Source organism: Cebus imitator, unplaced genomic scaffold, assembly GCF_001604975.1.
Source record: "Cebus imitator isolate Cc_AM_T3 unplaced genomic scaffold, Cebus_imitator-1.0 Scaffold204, whole genome shotgun sequence".
In the NCBI taxonomy this organism is placed as follows: domain Eukaryota; kingdom Metazoa; phylum Chordata; class Mammalia; order Primates; family Cebidae; genus Cebus; species Cebus imitator.
In genome coordinates, this window is record NW_016107519.1 from 2,448,638 (window position 1) to 2,467,700 (window position 19,063).

The 19,063-nt window shown below is 38.4% G+C and overlaps 1 protein-coding gene and 1 pseudogene across 1 annotated transcript in view; both read right to left on the bottom strand.

Moving 5' to 3' along the window:
* The window catches only part of IFT88 (intraflagellar transport 88), a 126,391-nt gene that overhangs the window by 64,172 nt on the left and 43,156 nt on the right, over nt 1–19,063 (bottom strand). Inside the window, exons 13-16 of the mRNA XM_017548183.2 lie at nt 16,799–16,869; nt 11,055–11,141; nt 9,967–10,066; nt 4,951–5,037 (exon numbers count right to left, since the gene is read on the bottom strand). Of these exons, the coding sequence (XP_017403672.2) occupies nt 4,951–5,037; nt 9,967–10,066; nt 11,055–11,141; nt 16,799–16,869 (345 nt within the window). The remainder of the gene's footprint in view (nt 1–4,950; nt 5,038–9,966; nt 10,067–11,054; nt 11,142–16,798; nt 16,870–19,063) is intronic.
* LOC119474042 lies at nt 13,859–14,036 on the bottom strand (annotated as a pseudogene).

The window sequence follows — 19,063 nt, forward strand, 5'->3', positions numbered from 1 at the left end:
GGGCAGAAAGCAGGCTAAGAAAGTTAATCAGCTGCAAACATAGGCTACTGCTTTCTTTTTGTTTTTTATTTTAAGTTCTGGGATACATGTGTAGAACATGCAGTTTCGTTACATAGGTACACATGTGCCATGATGGTTTGTAGCAACTATCAACCTGTTCTAGGTTTTAAGCCCCGCATACATTACGTATTTGTCTTAATGTTCTCCCTCCCATTGCACTCCCCCCCTAACAGGCCACAGTATGTGAGGTTCCTCTCCCTGTGTCTATGTGTTCTCACTGTTCAACTCCCACTTATGAGTGATAGCACGTGGTGCTTGGTTTTCTGTTCCTGAAACATAGGCTATTTCTTATACAAAAGGAAGATGCTCTCAGAGGACAGAGCCAAGAGCTGTAGAGGACGAAGAATTAGGGGCCACTCTGAGGGAGCAGAGCTGAGCCCTAATCAAGGAGTATTCTTTTTTCCCAGACTAGGAAGTACAGGCCACATCTACTTTGTTGGGTTTCAGAATCATTAAGGACAGTGACTGTGATGTGCCTCCATCCCTCACCTTTGGGGATGAGTGTCTATAATAGTCATCTTATTCTTATATCTCCATGGTATGTTGAGTGTATGGTGAGGCAGGTGCTATGTCTCTTCATTCACAGATCTTTGGATCAAGAAGAAAGAGAAATTGTGCCTGAGAAAGCTCCATTTCTTGTTTTTGTTTGTTTGTTTGAGACAGAGTCTCACTTTGTCACTCAGGCTGGAATGCAGTGGCACGATCTTGGCTCACTGCAACCTCCACCCACCAGGTTCAAGCAATTCTCATGCCTCAGCCTCCTGAGCAGCTGGGACTACAGACATGCATCACCATGCCTGGCTAATTTTTTATATTTTTAGTAGAGACGTGATTTCACCATGTTGGCCAGGCTGGTCTCAAACTCCTGGCCTCAAGTGATCCACCTGCCTCAGCCTCCCAAAGTGCTGGGATTACAGGCATGGGCCACCATACCCAGCTGGAAAGCTCCATTTCTATCCAGGCCTGATGTAAATCCTGGCCTTTCAGCCTGATGCTGTGGGGAATGAGATTCTGAGAGTCTTGGGAGGGATGTGAATAACTGGGGCCTGAGTTCAGGCAGTGACAGGTTGTTACAATAATGAATCCAGTGGATCACACCTCCCAGGATTCACGTATGACTCATTCAGGTATGATTCTCTCTCATGTTTGTTTTGTTCAATAAAATGCACATGGAACCTAATACCCACCTGTGCACTGGGATTTGCCCTTATGGAACCCAGTCCTACCTGAGAAGGCTGGGATCCCTTGCTGGAGATACTCTGAAGGAAGACTGAGTTGCCCTGGCCGACAGTTCAGCTAAGTGCCAGGCATGAGGGAGGCATCTGGAACATTCAGCCTCAGTCATGCCTCAGAGGATGGCAGCTGTATGAGTAAGGCCAGGCAAGCCCAGTGAAAGAAGCATCCCAGTGAACCCAGCTCACTGGGTAGAATGTAAGCAATTACCTGGTGATTTCAAGCCAGTACGGTTTGGGGCAGTACATTACACAGCAACAGAGAACAGATACAACTATATGCCGGATACCAATAATACACTTTCAACTACGTATCATATAAAACTACATAGCAGACCCATCACTTGGCCTCAAAAGATTCTTGATTACCGATCAGATGCTCTAATAGCTCTGCTTGGTTGAATAAATCCAACAATTCTCTTTGCTTCTTTAAAATTTCTATCGGTCTCCTCCTGCATATTCGTCAAACTTGGCAAAGATTTGGTGATGAATTGGGACACAAAATTCATTAGTGATTTTCTAAATTCAAAATTTAATGGCCATGATAGACACCATGTTTCACCCCATGGACTTGCCCTTTAGAGCTGCTGGGAGTGCTGCTGGCCACCAGCCTCAGCAGGCAGTCCTCTCTGGGAACTGACCCGGGTAGAAGAGAGAGAGGCACCTTGGACCCCTTCCTAGAGATGCCCTGTTTTTGGGACACAAGCCATATCCAATGGCTGGTTGGTGTGGGGTATGGAGGCCCACCCTCTCACCCCTAGTGAGGACACTGCTGGGGTCTGCCCCAGCTTTTGTGCATCCTGGGTTAGTGAAGGCCTTGTGGTGCTAACCGTATTAGAGCCGAACTCCTTCTGCTTAGTGCTCTCTCCCTGGCACCCCCCAGCCACAGGTGCTGATCAGAAGAGCTCTGCCCACTCACAGGTGGTTCTCCATTTCAGTCTGCTCTTACCTGCATGAGGGCCATTTCTCAGCCTTCACACTGTCCCCTCTGGTTTCAACACCACTCCTCTTTGTGCCCTTCCTTTACTTCAAAAACATCATACTATCTTGTTTCTTTTCCTGTTGTCTTAATCTGATTCTTATTCTTACCTTTTTAGGGTATGTATATTGTAGTTAGTTTTCAGTTCTGTGCTAAGCTCTTATTCATGAAAAGATCATTTATTATCAAAGCTTTAATCTCTACAGAGATGATCGTCACATTTCATCTCTAACCCTGATTTACCCCCTGCGATCGATCTCCATGCCTCCTGATACGGTTTGGCTCTGTGTCCCCACCCAAATCTCATCTCAAATTGTAACGTAGAGGGAGAGACCTTGTGGGAGGTGACTGGATCAGGGAGGTGGTTCCCCCATGCTGTACTCATGATAGTGAGGTAGTTCTTATGAGATCTGATGGTTTTTAAAGTGGCAGTTTTTCCTGCATTTTCTCTCTCTCTCTTTTCCTGACTCTTTGCGAAGAAGGTGCTTGTTTCTTCTTCACTTTCTGCCACAACTGTAAGTTTCCTGAGGTTTCCCTAGCCATACAAAAATGTGAGTCAATTAAACCCGTTTCCTTTATAAATCACCCAGCCTCAAGTATTTCTTTATAGCAGTGTGAGAACAGACTAATACACCTCTGATCTACTTGTTTTCGTTTTACCAAAAATGTTGAAACAGATTTAATAAGAAACTCAACATGTTTTCCCCCAATCAGCACCCTCCTCTAGACATGCAGCACCCTCCTCTAGACATGCAACTAACTGGTACCACTCTCCTACCAGTAGATTAAAGTACTGGAGTCATTCTTCAACCAGTGGTTTAGATCTCTTTCTTCATCTTTACTTATACGAGGGATATGATACCTTTCCACTAACAACAGCAGTTCAACACAGCAGTGCTTCTCAATTGTGCACAGATCAGGGGCTCTAAGAGGGACTGGAAACATAGCTTAATAAAATATGATGACTTTTTTCTCATTTGTTAAAGAAACATAATAAGCACTTGTAATCAGCAAGGCACTGTGCACAACACAAAGCTGAAGCTGATGGGCTAGTGGAAAAGAATCATATATAAACCATTAAAATACTATGCTATAAATGCAAACAAAATATCCTAGGAGCACAAAGGAAGGTGAGACTACCTGCCAAAGAGAGTCAGGAAGGCTGCATATTTCAGTTTGGGTAGTGAAAGAAAATTTAAACAAGGGGCTGGATAGTGGAATATTCTTAAAATAAGGGCAGTTCTTGGAAATCTGTTAAGCCCATTCCTATGCCATTATGCTGAGCAAAACATAAGCAAAACCTAAGATGCTGGAAATTCAGGGGTCAGTGGCTAAGGCAGTTAAGGAGTTGTGGTAGCCTTATGATAGTTTACTGTCCAGGTAGATGGTAAGGTGTAGGTTGCTGCCGTGCCTTCATCTGGGCCCTTCCTTGGCCCTGCCACCTCGGCATGAACAGTTATTCTTAAGGAAAGCTCTTACAGGCTTCTTCTACATGCAGAACAGAATTGACTCTTGGATCATTTCCTCTAAGAATCATAGAATAACAGAATTAAAAACAATACTGAAAAATCACAGTTCAGTTGTTTCTAACTTTCAGCCTTTAGAATCACAGGGGTTCTCAAAGTGGCAAATGAAAATCTACACTTTTTTTTTTTGAGACAAGGTATTTGTCACCAGGCAGGAGTACAGTGGCACAATCATGGCTCACTGCAGCCTTGATCTCCCTAGCTCAGGTGATCCTCCCACCTCAGCCTCCTCAGTAGCTGGGACTATGGGCATGCACCACCATTTTTGAACTTTTTGTAGAGACAGGCACTGTGCTGCCCAGGCTAATCTCAAACTCTCAGGCTCAAGTGATCCACACGCCTCAGCCTCCCAAAGTGCTAGGATTACAGGCTTGAGGCATCACACTTACCTATCATCAATTTTCAATACTCAGAAAAAGCCTACCAGAAATTCTATATTTTCTAGTGAAAATAAAATGACTCTCATGTGCACTTCCCTCCCAGCACTTACTTGCCTCTATACTTTTGTTTAGTCCCTGTCTCCCTACAAATGCTCCTTTTCTATATTCTGACCTGTAAGATCCAACTCTATGAAATGTTTCCTATAATCCCTTAATTAAAATATTATTTGCCTCCTCTGAATTTCTGAAGCATTTATTATCTACATTAATTTATTGTTCTCTACTTTGAACCTTCCTTCCTAGTCTACCTCCTTTGCTCCAAAGTAAGAATGCTCCCCTTTAGGGAGCTTTTAGACTTTTGGTATCCCCATGATTGGCATCCAGTAGATGCTCAATGAATGCTTGTTAGAGATGATAGTTTTGTATGCTTACATCAATCTTTTAACCTAAGATGTTACTTTCTTTACTAATAACACAAAGGAACTGAAATACATCTCTAGCTCTTCCAGCTGAATGTTCCATAATCTATGCTGTGATGCTTACCACCACAATTTTTCTCCCTCCCTTCTCCTTCAGAGATGGTCTTCTCATTCATGTCTGCCAACTCAGCCCCTGGCCTGGCACTTGTCATGATCAGATCCTCTATACACCTCAGTCCACTTAAAAATCTCCACCAGTATTCTTTGGGTCCTCTCCCTAAGCATGATCCTCAGGCAGAAATTCAGCAATATAAAAATAGCACATGATTAACTCTTGGTTGTAAAAAAACTTACCATATAATACAGGGCTGAGAGATTGGTCGCAGCTGCACTTTTCACTCTACTGTCCTTTTTTTCCAACATTTTTAAGATCTCTACAGCCTAGAAATGGAATATCTGAAGGTTACTACCATTGTAATATGACAGTATTCAAGCTTATGGCTGGGGAAAAGATCAGAGTTCCTGAAGGAAGACCAGGGGAAGGCACAAAAGCGGTGGATTAACATGTTCAAGAGAACAGATGACAAGAAGAGAATTTCACTTGAGAATTAGAACTTATAAAAACGAATAAAATGGAAATCCTGGAATTAAAAATATAATTAGGAAAACATAGATGTTATAATAGCAGATTAGATACAGCTGAAGAGAGGCCTGGTGACTGGAAGAAAGGTCAGTAGTAAATAATGAGCCTTGGAAGGCTGGGCATGGTGGTTCATGCCCATAATCTCAGCACTTTCGGAGGCCATGCAGGAAAACTGCTTGAGATCAGGAGTTTGAGAGCAGACTAGGTGGAGGACTGAGACTCTGTCTAAAAGACAAAATATGATGATGATAATAATAATGAGCCTCAGAAGTCATGTGATACAGCTGAGTGTTTATTCTGCATAATGGGGTAGGCAGTGTGGCCTTGAAAGGTTTTGCCTAAGAGACATGATCAAATTTGATCTTTACAAAATAATTCTGAGGTTTCTGCTTCTGGCCATGACAGACTAGCCCATAGAAGAGGATTCTTTCATAGAGAACAACTAGAAAAATTATATAAAATACTAAAACTATTTTTTGAAGAACCATAGAGCTAGCAAAGCAACCAGGACTTCAAGGCCAAGGTCCCAGAAAATGTTCAGACTAAATGATGCATGGCAAAATAGCAGGCTAAAAAATGTTCCTAGAAAAGAACACAAGAGACTTACGGGAGCACAATGAAAAGATCTAATAGAAATGCAGTTGGAGTTTCAGAAGGCCAAGAAGGAAAAATGGCACAGAATTTTTCAGAACCAGTTATGACAAATAATTATGGAAGTATTACAAAAGGTGATCTAAAGTAAATCCAAATATAATTATATTTTTAAGTCATGAGAAATGAACGTATATTTTTAACTGCCTGGCAGGTCTAAGATAATACTAACCAAATAAGATGTGTGGAATGTTCAGACACTTTTACATGAAAGGCGAATGAGTACTCAACCTAGAAATTGCTACAGAATATCAGAAAGAAAAAAAACAAGGTAGAGAAAGGCACTGAGTTTCTTTCCTTCATTCTTTGATAATACATTTACTGAATAGAAGATGCTTGGCTCTTGGTGCCTCCTGCTCCTAGGAAGCAGTTGTGTACAAGGAAAAGTAACTGCATTAGCTTTTATAATGGCTGTCAGCTACATCTGTTGCAAATATCTGACATATCCTGAGACGTGGGCTGTGCAGTGTTTGACCTCAAATGAAGTACCAGTAGGAAGACTGGCTCAATTTTTTTGAAGGGCAGAAGATCTTAAAATACTAGATTCCAGATACTTTGGTTAGAATATGAGTAAATTGTTATTCTTTTATTTATTTATTATTTTTTGCACAATAAAGTTACCAAGCAAATTAGTCTTTTAAAGGGTTTCTGATGATGTCAAAGGAAACTGATGGAAGTTTCTAGGTAAGTAGTTTACAATTCTACAAAGTAAACACTGGAAAAGAAAACCCTAAACATCATATCCTCACTTTTGAGATTCCATTTTTATCATTTACTCTCTTAGAAAGCACTTATAACACTACCACAAGTTCCTTAAACTTACCTCAACAATAATTGCTAATATTGCTCATCCTATAAAAACTACCTCATTGATTCTTTATAAAACCTTCACAGCTGTTTTGAATCTCTATGTTTTATAAGCTGCATTTCGCTTTAAATAAGAATTGAGATAGTTTAATCTTCACTTTTAGACTGTGTCATGATAATTACTTTAAAATATAAGGCACTTGGATAAGCGTAACTCATACATCCATCAAACTTTCCAAAGTGTACAGGAAAAGAAAGCTATTCTCTAATGTTTACGACATCCATAAAACAATATGAAAAGAATGCTAACAAGCAATAACAATGATTTTTTTTTTTAAAAAAAGGAGTGTTAAAGTCCTTTGTACCATTCCATTTAGAAACAGACATTCACTTTAAAACCATCAGATCTTTGAGACTTGTAAAAAAAAAAAAAAAAAGAAAGAAAGAAAAGAGACATTCACATTATTGTCAAGGAAGTGTGTATTAAATTTTTAAATTTTGATATATACTACTTTGTAACTTACTAATAACAATACTTTAAGGCTATCTTTAACATCAAATCTATTTTCTCCCAAAATGGTTATTATGAATCCAAAAAGCAGTGCAATCCAAGCTATTACTTAAAAAACTTGGCAAAGGTATTTACAACTTAAAACATCATAAATGGATATCATTTGACAAAGTAAAAACACTTCGTATTCTAGATTTCTAAACTATGATCTATTCTAAAAAGGCTACATAATTATTCTAATAAAAGGAACACTCAAGTATTTTTTTTGGCTCAGATTTTTCTTCTGAAATTGGCTGTTTTTACAATCATTCTCTACATGCCCATAAATCTATATCCAGTATTTGTTTTTAAAAGTAAAATAAGTTTATTCATAAATGGAACTGATAAAAGTACAAAGTTAAATTTCATTGTAAATGGCAAAACAAAAAATAAAAATAAACATTAGCTTGTCTGTTTCCCTGAAAACAATGAGGAAAAGGGCTCTATGTCTGTCCTAGTCTCCTTTCCCATCTGATGCCATCTAGCTCCTGGCTTCAGCATTCTGCTGAGCCTGCCCTACACTACCACTGGCCTCCAGGCCAATGGCTTCATTTCATCCACTTTGGGCTTTTCGGCAGTTTTTTTTTTTCTATTACGAAAGTGACTACAAACACCATCATTATTATAAAGACCCACACTCTGTGATTTCAGCATCTTTTTCTTGAAAAAAAAAAAAAAAAAAAAGTATTTACAGCTAACTCCAGGACTACATGCTCACAGAAGAAGGCATAAATTTTTCTTTTTTACTTTGAATTGTAAGTAAAGTAGTTGTCATCAAATGATTACTATGAGATACGTCAACCCAATTCTTTTTCACCTAATAACATTTCTCTCAAACTAAGATTGTATTATACCCACCTCGTAATACTTACAATACACAAACAAAAGAAAGACAGAGTGAGAGCAGCAATGATGAAAAAAAAAAACAGAAATGGTATTTAAAAAAATCAGTAAACTAATGCATATTAAAAACTTAAAAATGCAAATGAAACAAAAGATATTTTGAACAAGACTAGATAGGAAAACGCAGATAGTAACATCTGAGTTCAATAGGTTTTAACATTAAAAAATTGGAATGTTTATTGCTTAATGGACATAATTTTAGAACATGAGCTATAGCAACGCATTCTTAACCCTTTCTTTTTTTCTTTTTCTTTTTTTTTTTTTTTGAGACAAAGTNTTGCTCTGTTGCCCAGGCTGGCTGGAGTACAGTGGCACGATCTTGGATCACTGCAACCTCTGTCTCCCACATTCAAACAATTCTCCTGTTTTAGCCTCCCAAGTAGCTGGGAGTACAGGCCTATGCCACCACGCCCAGCTAATTTTTGTATTTTTAGTATAGATGGGGGTTCACGATATTGGTCAGGCTGGTCTCAAACTCTTGACCTCAGGTGATTCACCCACCTCAGCCTCCCAAAGTGCTGAGATTATAGGCGTGAGCCACCGCGCCTGGCCTCTTAACCCTTTCTAAAAAGATCATTCAAAAATAAAATGTCAAAGGAAAACTGGCAAATATGGTTTTCTCTTTTGTCATCTATAACAGTACATGTCACACACGATTTTTTTTTGTCCATATAGCACTTTAGCAAAATATGACCAATTTAATTCACATTGCTTCCATGAAAAAAGCATTACAACAATGTTGGAGACTCATCAGGGGCATTTTTCATAACCAAGGGTGTGAGGATCAAATGACAGGACAGATACTTTGAAAAGACTTTTTCAAATGTTTTGTAAGTGCTCAAAGAACTAAGCATAGCAAATTAACACATGCAATGGAACCACCCTATAGTACTACATTATATTAATTATATATTTATTTCATCAACACTAGGGTTGCTTTTTTCTGCTCTCATACCCTTTGAGTAGATGGCGTTCTCCCCACTTCCTTTGCTAATCCTTTCTGTTGTCTCCCAGAGCAAAAGTTCTCTAAACAGGAAGACAAACTGAAAGCACAGGCTTGGGATAGGATACGGGAAAGATGCTGCAGCTTTCTCTGGTCCTTGCTCTTTGGACCTAACTGGGAAGAGCTGAGTTTCCTAGTTGTTGGCATATAATTACACTAACCACTGGTGTTACAGACTAAGACATCAAGTCATTCTGTTCACTCTTTGTGGTTATCCCTCCTTCTTACAGCTGTCTAAACCTCCTGATTGTGTGCACAACTCTTGAGAGGCTGCTGAAGAGGGAGCACCAACTCTACCCTCACCCAAGGTAGCAAAGGAGCAGTAGTGCCAGTGAGAGATGTGCAGGGCTCTAAGGCCCCATTCAGCCATGGGACCCTTCCACTACAAATGCAGTGTCAATGAGGAGACCAAACACATAAAATAGACTACAAGGAAACTGCTCTGGTGAGTATAGCAGGCTTCCTGCTTTTTGTGCTCCCTAGTACAATCAGTGCTCCTAAAAATTTTATGCTTTGGGGAACACTTTGAAAACATCTGGGGGAAAGTTAATCTCTGGAACAGAGAATATGGTTTGTAATTTACCAACCATGCTACATAAAGAAAGTATTTACATTTTAAGAAATGACAAACTGGCAAAAATGAATAAAAGTTTAAAACTATTTTAATAAAAATTATGTTAAAATGGAAATAAAAATATTATTCAACTTCAGAATAATCACAGATGACATTATTCTAGAAAGGTGTTGTCCTGTTTTTATTGCTTTTACCAATTAAGATGTGGAATTCCATCTAAAACTTTTCTTAAAGCTTACCTGGTTATAGTCCCTTTGTCTCAAGTATGTAACTGCTTTGTTTATTTCCAGATCATTGGCTAGCTCTACATATTGAGAAGCTTTCACCACTTCCACACACCTATAAGGGAAAGCATAAAAAAGCTTACTTGATTTCGTTTTAGCATATTGATGCTTTTGGTTTTCTTAAATGTGGCTTTTCAAAGATTTTTTTAACAGGTTCCTAGTACTCTGTAAAGGTAAGTATTTGATTTGCTCCAACAAGGCTTTAAGTTACTTACGTCTTCAGTTCTAAATTACTTTTTCTTTTTGAGACAGGGTCTTGCTTTATCGTCCAGGCTGGAGCGGTGCAATCTTGGCTCACTGCAACCTCCGTCTCCCGGGTTCAAGTGATTCTCCTGCCTCAGCCTCCCATGTAGCTGGGATTACAGACGTGCGCCACTATGCCCAGCTAAGTTTTGTATTTTAGTAGAGATGGGGTTTAACCATGTTGGTCAGGCTGGTCTTGAACTCCTGACCTTGTGATCCACCCAGCTCAGCCTCCCAAAGTGCTGGGATTACAGACACAAGCCACTGTGCCCGGCCAAAAGATTTTTTAAATGTCATGCCCGTATAGTGTGCTTACCATGAACAAAGCTTGCAGGACTGGAAGTTGTTTTGGGTGAGTCACAGAGTGACCTCTGAGTGAATGTGAAGGCCTAGGATATTACTGTACACTTTTATACAACTGGCAGCATAGGTTTGTTTATACCAGCATCACCACAAACAAGGAAATAATTAGTTGCGCTACAATTTTATGACAGCTACAATGTCACTAGGTGATAGGAATTTTTCAGCTTCCTATGAGACTACTGTCTATATGTGTGGTCCACTGTTGACTGAAATGTAGTATATAACTACTTAATTGACAAAATAACATGAGTAACAAGAAAAATATCTTACTAGGAATTTTTACAACAGGCGACATTATAATCTTAACATATAATATTATCTGCTTAATAGGAATCAGCATTCATATTCACTTTTCTAATGACAATATTAATTTAAATTTAAAAGTATAAATTATTAAAAAAAACCTTATCTGTGCAGTATTATAAAATTTCTCTTACCAATCATAACCTGCAGCAAAAGATGTTTCAATTACAGGAGCAATGAGTTTTGCAGATGTCATGATGTATTTTTCTGCCATGGCTTTCCTATATCAAATAAACCAAAAAATTGTATTTAGAGATACACTATATAAAATAGTTTGGATTTATTTCTTAAAACTTAATTGTAAACATTATCTGCCAAAACTAATGTACCACAAAAGCCAACTAAATAATGGACAACTACCATAGAAATCTATTTATGAGTCAGGTTTAAAACCATGACTAGGAAATGTGATTAGCAAGCCATGATTGGCTGCTGGGTGAACAGTGTTCATTTTTTTTCTTTTTCTGCTTTATGATGCCTTCTGACAAACTGAAGAGATACTGGAGACACAAGGCCCTGCAGCAGAACTTACATAGGCTACACTGTGGAACGAAGACAGAGTGACATGACTACTGAAGAAATCGTATGTGGTAAAGAGTAAAACTGAATTACTACCTGTTGCTTTTGTGTGTATATACATGTATCTGTATCTATGTGTGTGTATGTATATGTATGTGTACATATATAAAAGCATGTATCATCATGACGACTGGAAAATATCCCAGTGCTAAAAAGTGGATATACCAATTTATAGTGGTGAATGAAAGTTCTCTTAGTCATTTCTTCTTGGATTTATATATACACAGTTGTTTTTCAAAATAGACTCAAAATGTATATACTATTTTGTAACTTGTTCTTTATACTTACTATACTGTATTAATATAGAAATAATATCTTTTCAAGTCATTAAACATTCATCTTGTTATTTTCTTTTGAACTCTATTTTGAAACAACTGTAGATTCACATGTATTTGTAAAAAATAATAAGATTTCATGTACCACCTTTACCCAGTTTCCTCCAACAGTAGCATCTTTACCATGCAAGATCACAACCAGATTACTGTCATTGATACAGTCAGGACACAGACTATTTTCACTCCCTCATGTTTCCCTCCAACTCCCACCTGCTCTTCATCTCCTAACAACCACTAATCTGATCTCCAGTTCTACAATTTTATCATTTAAAAAATGTTATATATAAGGAATATGATTATATATAATCTTCTGAGATTGGCTATTTTCATGCAGTATACTTCCCTTCGGATCTATCCAATTTGTTGCATATATCAATAGTTCATTTCTTTCTGTTGCTGAGTAATATCCATGTTATATGTCAACTGCTACAGAAAAAGCATTTGACAAAATTCAACACTCATTTATCGTAAAATCATAAAAAGAAATAGGAGAGAGCTTTCTCAACATTATTGAATCGTGATTTTTCTTAGTTTGTTAGTATGATGGATTATACTGATTGATTTTAAAATAATGAAGCAACTTTGGGAGGCCGAGGCGGGTAGATCACGAGGTCAAGAGATTGAGACCATCCTGGTCAACATGGTGAAACCCCGTCTCTACTAAAAATACAAAAAATTAGCTGGGCATGGTGGCACGTGCCTGTAACCCCAGCTACTCAGGAGGCTGAGGCAGGAGAATTGCCTGAACCCAGGAGGCGGAGGTTGGGGTGAGCTGAGATCGCGCCATTGCACTCCAGCCTGGGTAACGAGCAAAACCAAAAAAAAAAAAAGCAGCAAACTTTCCACCTTTGAATTAATCCTACTTGGTCATGGCATGTAATTTTAAAAGCATATTTCTGAATTTTTAAAAAACAGCTTTATAGGAATATAACTCATATACCATACAGTTCACCCAATATAAAGTCTACGATACAATGGTTTAGGTATATTCAGATTTGTGCAACAATCACCACAACCACTTTTGAAACATTTCATCACCCCAAAAAGAAATGCAGTATCCATTAGCAGATACTTCTCCAGCCCCTGGCAACCACTAATCTACTTTCTGTCTTTATATTGCCTAATTTGTTCCTTTCATATAAACAGAATCATAAAACATGTGTTCTTTTGTGACTGGCTTCTTTCATTTATCATGTTTTCAAGGTTCATCTGTATCACATTGATTGGTGCAAAAGTAATTGCATTCAATGGCAAAAAAAATGCAATTACTTTTGCACCAACCTAATAGCGTGTATCAGTACTTCATTCCTTTGTATGGCTGAATAACATTCCATATTATGGATAGACCATATATTATTTATACATTCATGAACGGTTTAGCTCTTACATTTAGGTATATAGTTTACTTTGAGGTACTTTTTGTGTATGGTGTGAGAGAGAAGTACAACTTCATTCTTTTGTATGAGAATATCCAATTTTCCCAGCACCATTTGTTGAAAGGACTCTCCTTTCTTCTCTTAAATTTCCCTGGTACCTCCACTGGCTATAAACCCAAGAGATTTTTCCTGGTCTCTCAATTCCATTCCATTCATTTATACCTCTGTCTTTACACTAGTACCACAGTGTCTTCATCAGTGTTGCTTTCTAGTTTGAGCCCAACTTTGCTCTTCTTTTTCAACATTGTTGGGTCTGAGTCCCTTATATTTCCATGTAAATTTTAGGATCAATTTGTCACTTTCTGTGAAAATACTGCTGGAATTTTGATAAGGGTGTCACTGAATCTGTACATTAATTTGGGAGCACTGCAATTTTAACAATATTAAGTGCCTGTCCATAAAAATGTGACAGGATTTATTTAGTGTCTTTATATTCTTTCAATGTTTTATAGTTTTCAGCATTTAGGTTTTGCATTTCTTTCATTAAATTTATTCCTAATAATCTTTATGCAATTATAAATATAATTGTTATTTTCATTTTGGGATAATTCACTGATAACGTATAGCATATTTTTTCTTTTTTTCCCGAAGGGGTGCATAGTTCCTGGAGGTACTGCACTACCAGGTCAATGCATGGAATAGATGGAGCAAGGAGCTATTCAATCTCCCTGCTCCAAAAATCCATTTAACAGATTGTCCTTGGATAGACGAAGCATCAGATATACAAACACTACACTTGATCTTAGCCAAAAGGCTGAGAAGATATTCACATATTTCTGTATTATACTACTGATTTTTTTTTTACTCTACAACCTCACCAAACTCATTTATTTTAACAGTTTTTAAGTTGATTCCTTAGGATTTTCCATACATAAAATCATGTCATCTGCAAAAAGATGGTTTTAACTGTTCTTTCTAATCTGGATGTCTTTAACTTCGGTTTTGAGTTTATTTGTTTCACAAACTGCCAAAGCTAGAACCTTCCAGTACAATGATGAATAGAACTGGTGAAAGTGGGCCAGGCACAGTGGCTCACGCCTATAATCCCAGCACTTTGGGAGGCCAAGGAGGGTGGATCACCTGAGGTCAGGAGTTCAAGACCAGCCTGGCCAACATGGTGGTGGTCTTGAACCATGTTGATCTCTACAAAAAAAAAAAAAAAAATACAAAATTTAGGTGGGTGTCTATAGTCACAGCTACTCAGGAAGCTGAGGCAGGAGATTCACCTGAACCTAGGAGACAGAGGTCACAGTGAGCTGAGACTGTGCTACTGCACTCCAGCCTGGGCAACAAGGCAAGACTTCATCTCAAAACAAAACAAAACAACTCGTGAAAGTTGGATATCCCTATGTTGTTCCTGATCTTAGGTGCAAAGCATTCAGTTTTGTTTTTTGTTTGTTTGAGACTGGGTTATGCTGTGTCTCCCAGGCTGGAGTGCAGTGGTGCAATTTTGGTTCATTGCAACCTCTACCTCCCAAGCTCAAGTGATTATCCCAAATAACTGGGACTACAGCACGCATCACCACAACTGGCTAATTTTTGTTTTTGTAGAGACAGGGTTTCACCATGTTGCCCAGGCTAGCATTTAGTGTTTTGCCATTAAGTATGATGTTAGCTGTGGGTTTGTCACAGATGTACTTTATCAAATTGGAGAACTTCCTTTCTACTTGTTTCTTGTTGGGCTTTTTGTTTTTAATCTTGAAAACATTTTGAGTTTTGTCAAAAAATTTTTCTGGTTTCTACTGAGATGACTGTGTAGTTTTTATCCTTCAATCTACTGATATCCTGCATATTATTATTATTATTATTGAGATAAGGTCTCACCCTGTTGCCCAGGCTGGCATGCAGTGGTGTGATCATGGCTCACTGCAGACTCAACCTCCCCAGGACCAGGTGATCCTCCCACCTAAGTTTTTGCATTCTTAGTAGAGACAGGGTTTTGTCATGCTGCCCAGGCTGGTCTCAAACTCCTGGAATCAAGGATCCACCCACATCAGCACCCCAAAGTGCTAGGATTACAGGCATGAGCCACCGTGCCTGGCCACCTGTATAATATTAATTGATTTTTACATATTAAGCCAATTTCACATTCCTGAGACAAATGCCATTTGGTTATGATGCATAATTCTTTTTATATTTTGTTAATATTTCAATTTGCTAGTATTTTCTTGAGGATTTTTGAGTCTATATTCACATGATATTAATCTGTAGTTTTCTTTCTTTTCCTTCCTGGTTTTTTTTTTTTTTTTTTTTTTTTTTTTTTTTTTTTTTTTTTTTTTTTTTTTTTGGTATTGTCTTTCTGATTTTGATACTAGTTTACTTTTATCTTCATAAAAGAAAGTAGGGTCTGAAGCTGATTATGTAAAACTGATGTTAATTCCTTTTTTTTCCCCCAGCAACATGAGAGATTTCATTAGGCCTGAATGGAGGTTGAATTCATTTTGGAGTTCAATGATATGTTCAAAGAATCAGGTATTATGATCGTATAGACAACTCCCGTATTATCTCCACAGTGCAAAATTATCCCCATTTCCTGTCATTCACCAGTGAGAAAAATCTAACTGCAGACTTGACCACCTTTGGTGAAGGCACACGGCAAGTTCTTCTGAAAAATAACACCTTTCAGGATTGACTCTTTCTGTTTTACACAGCAATTGTCTCAGCTTGGGACCAAAGCAAGCGAATAGCAGATGAGCAAACAGGGATACTTCTGAGGCCGGTGGTGCAGAAATGCAGTCACCTCCCCAGCAGTGTCCCATGTGTCAGCTGACACAATTTACCATCTTAAATACAGAATTCCAATAGAAAGCAAAGCAAACAAACAACAAAAAAACAGGAGTCAAGCATAAGCAATGTTACTTCCTCTCTGAAGAGGGAAATAGCTCACTCGCTGGGAGATAAAGGGTAAACCTCTCATCTGCTGCTTTCTCTCCCCAAGTGCCAGCAAGAAGCTGGGCGTGGTGATGAAGAAAGATAGCACCCATCACCCAAGACCCCATGGCCAAGGCATGGTCCCCTCCATGAGGGCATGGTCCTTTCATGAAGCCATAAAAGACTGAGACCACAGCTTGGACCTGAGTACTCAGGGTTACCTGTTAGGGTCTTGTAATAATGCTGATGTGATTTCTTCATTGAAAACCCAAACTGAATTTTTTTTTTTTTTTTGAGACAGAGTCTCACTCTCTCACCCAGGCTGGAGTACAATGGCGCGATCTTGGCTCACTGCAACCTACCTCCACCTCCTGGGCTCAAGTGATTCTCTTGCCTCAGACACCCAAGTAGCTGGGACTACAGGCATGTGCCACCACACCCACCTAATTTTTGCATCTTTTTAGTAGAGACACATTTCACCATGTTGGCCAGGCTGGTACTCAAAAACTATACTAAATATAGTAAGTTTTATGAGTAATAAAAGGTACATTCAACCCTTTCATAAAATTATTTTGTTTTAAATATTGTCTTAATACTAAATATTAAATATTTTAAATAATGTAATTAATAACTACATTGTTAAGTTTAAAATATTACCTTTCACGTTCCATTTGCCTTAGATGATCATTTTTTATAGCTTCAGTTACTAAGTTAGTATGAGGATCATCCTGATAAAATAAAATGGAAGAAAAAAAGAATAATTCAGAAGTAAACAGCAAGAACTTAATTTTTTGTTGTTGTTGAGACACAGCCTCACTGTTGCCCAGGCTGGAATGGAGTGGCGTGATCATGGCTCACCATACCCTGCACCTCCTTGGGTTCAGGTGACCCTCCCACCTCAGCCTCCCAAGTAGCTGGGACTACAGGAGCATATCATGAAGCCTGGCTAATTTTTGTATTTTTTGTAGAGATGGGGTTTCACCATTTTACCCAAGCTGGTCTTCAATTCCTGGGCTCAAGCAACTTGCCCACCTCGACCTTTCAAAGTGTTGGGATTACAGGCATAAAACACCATGCCCAGCCAAGAACTTGAATTTCCAATAAACCTCCCCACTAACTAGTTTTATAAAATGGAGAGTAAATTAATCCTACTATTTTTCCTTATGAAAATTAGAAATTTCTTTTTTCATATTTCTGATTACCAATCACATTCCCCATTGAACTAACCTAGATTTTAAGAACCTGATAAAAGGATCAGGATGGAAAGATTAGGACCAAGTACATAGAAGCTGTGGTTCTTAGTACAAATATGTGATACTTTAATTCTAAACTCAAATAGAAATGCTTCAATCATCAATTACTTAGTATGATCCGTATCTCTACTCCCCATTAAAAACACAGATGATTTTTTACAACATATATTATTTTTTTCTCAATATGAAAGTAATATATAATTAACATTTACCAGCACTTAACTATCTTCTATGTACTACATTTTTTTGTTTGTTTGGTTTTGTTTTGAGACAGACTCTTGCTCAGACTAGAGCACTGTGCCATGATCAGGGGTTACTGCAGCCTTACCCTCCTGGGCTTAAGCCATTTACCCACTCAGCCTCTCAAGTATGTGGGACTACAGACATGCACCACCACACCTGGCTAATTTTGTTATTTTACTTTTGAGACAAGGTTTCACTCTGTCATCCAGGCTGAAGGGGTGTTGTGATCCCAACACACTAAGCCTTGACCTCATTCTGGCTTAGGTGATCCTCCCACCTCACAATAGCTCGGACTACAGGTGCACACCACCATGCCTGGCTTTTTTTTTTTTTTTTTTTGAGAGAAGGCCTTACTCTGTTACCCAGGCTGGTGTGCAATGATGTGATCATAGCTCACTGCAACCTTAACCTCCTCAGGCTCAGGTGATCCTCCCACCTCAGCCTCCCAACTAGCTGGGACTACAGGTGTGCAACATCAAGCCTGGCTAATTTTCAGATTTTTTGTAGAAATGGAGTTTCATCATGTTGCCCAGGCTGGTCTTGAATGTCCAGGCACAAGCAATCTTCCTGCCTCGGTCTCCCAAAGTGCTGGGATTATAGGTGCGAGCCACTGTGCCCAGCCACCAGGTACAAATTTAAGCATTTCACATGCATTAACTAATTTAATCTTCACCTTAACCCTATAAAGATAGGTTATGATAGTTAGTCTCATTACATATATAAAAGAACTGAGGCACAGGGAAAGTAAGAGCTGAGTAGCAGGGCCAAGGCACCTGGCTTCAGAGCCTATACTCTTTAACCACTATAATACAATAGCCGTATAATGTAATTTCTTTTTTTTGAGATGGAGTTTTGCTCTTGTCACCCAGGCTGGAGTGAATGGTGCAATCTTGGCTCATTGAAACTTACGCCTCCCCGGTTCAGGTGATTCTCTTGCCTCAGCCTTCTGAGTAGCTGGGATTACAGGCACCTGCCACCACAGCCAGCTAATATAATCTATTTAGAAAATCTATTAAAAGTTCAACTCTGTAAAATTGAAAATATACCATTTTTATCTACAAATAGAGGCAATTTCATATGGTTTTACTTAATATAAACTAATATACAGTATGCCAATATTTTATTTGTAAAAATCTGGAAGATGTTTTAAAAGCATTTACAATCTCAGCTCAGAAACTACTGTTTCTATGTTGGTATCAATTCTTTCAGTTTATGTTCATGTATAGGTGTGTATACCTGTATTTTTTCACTTAACATTATATAAACACCCAAGATGTTTGAAAATACAACTTTTGATAGCTGTATTATGCTCCACTCTATGAATAAGGATAAGGAATTTATTTCACTCTTGATATATTTAGTAAATGGTTGAGGTTCCCTCTGCTCAACAATGGCTCTTACTAGGTCAAATAAGAATTTGGAGGTT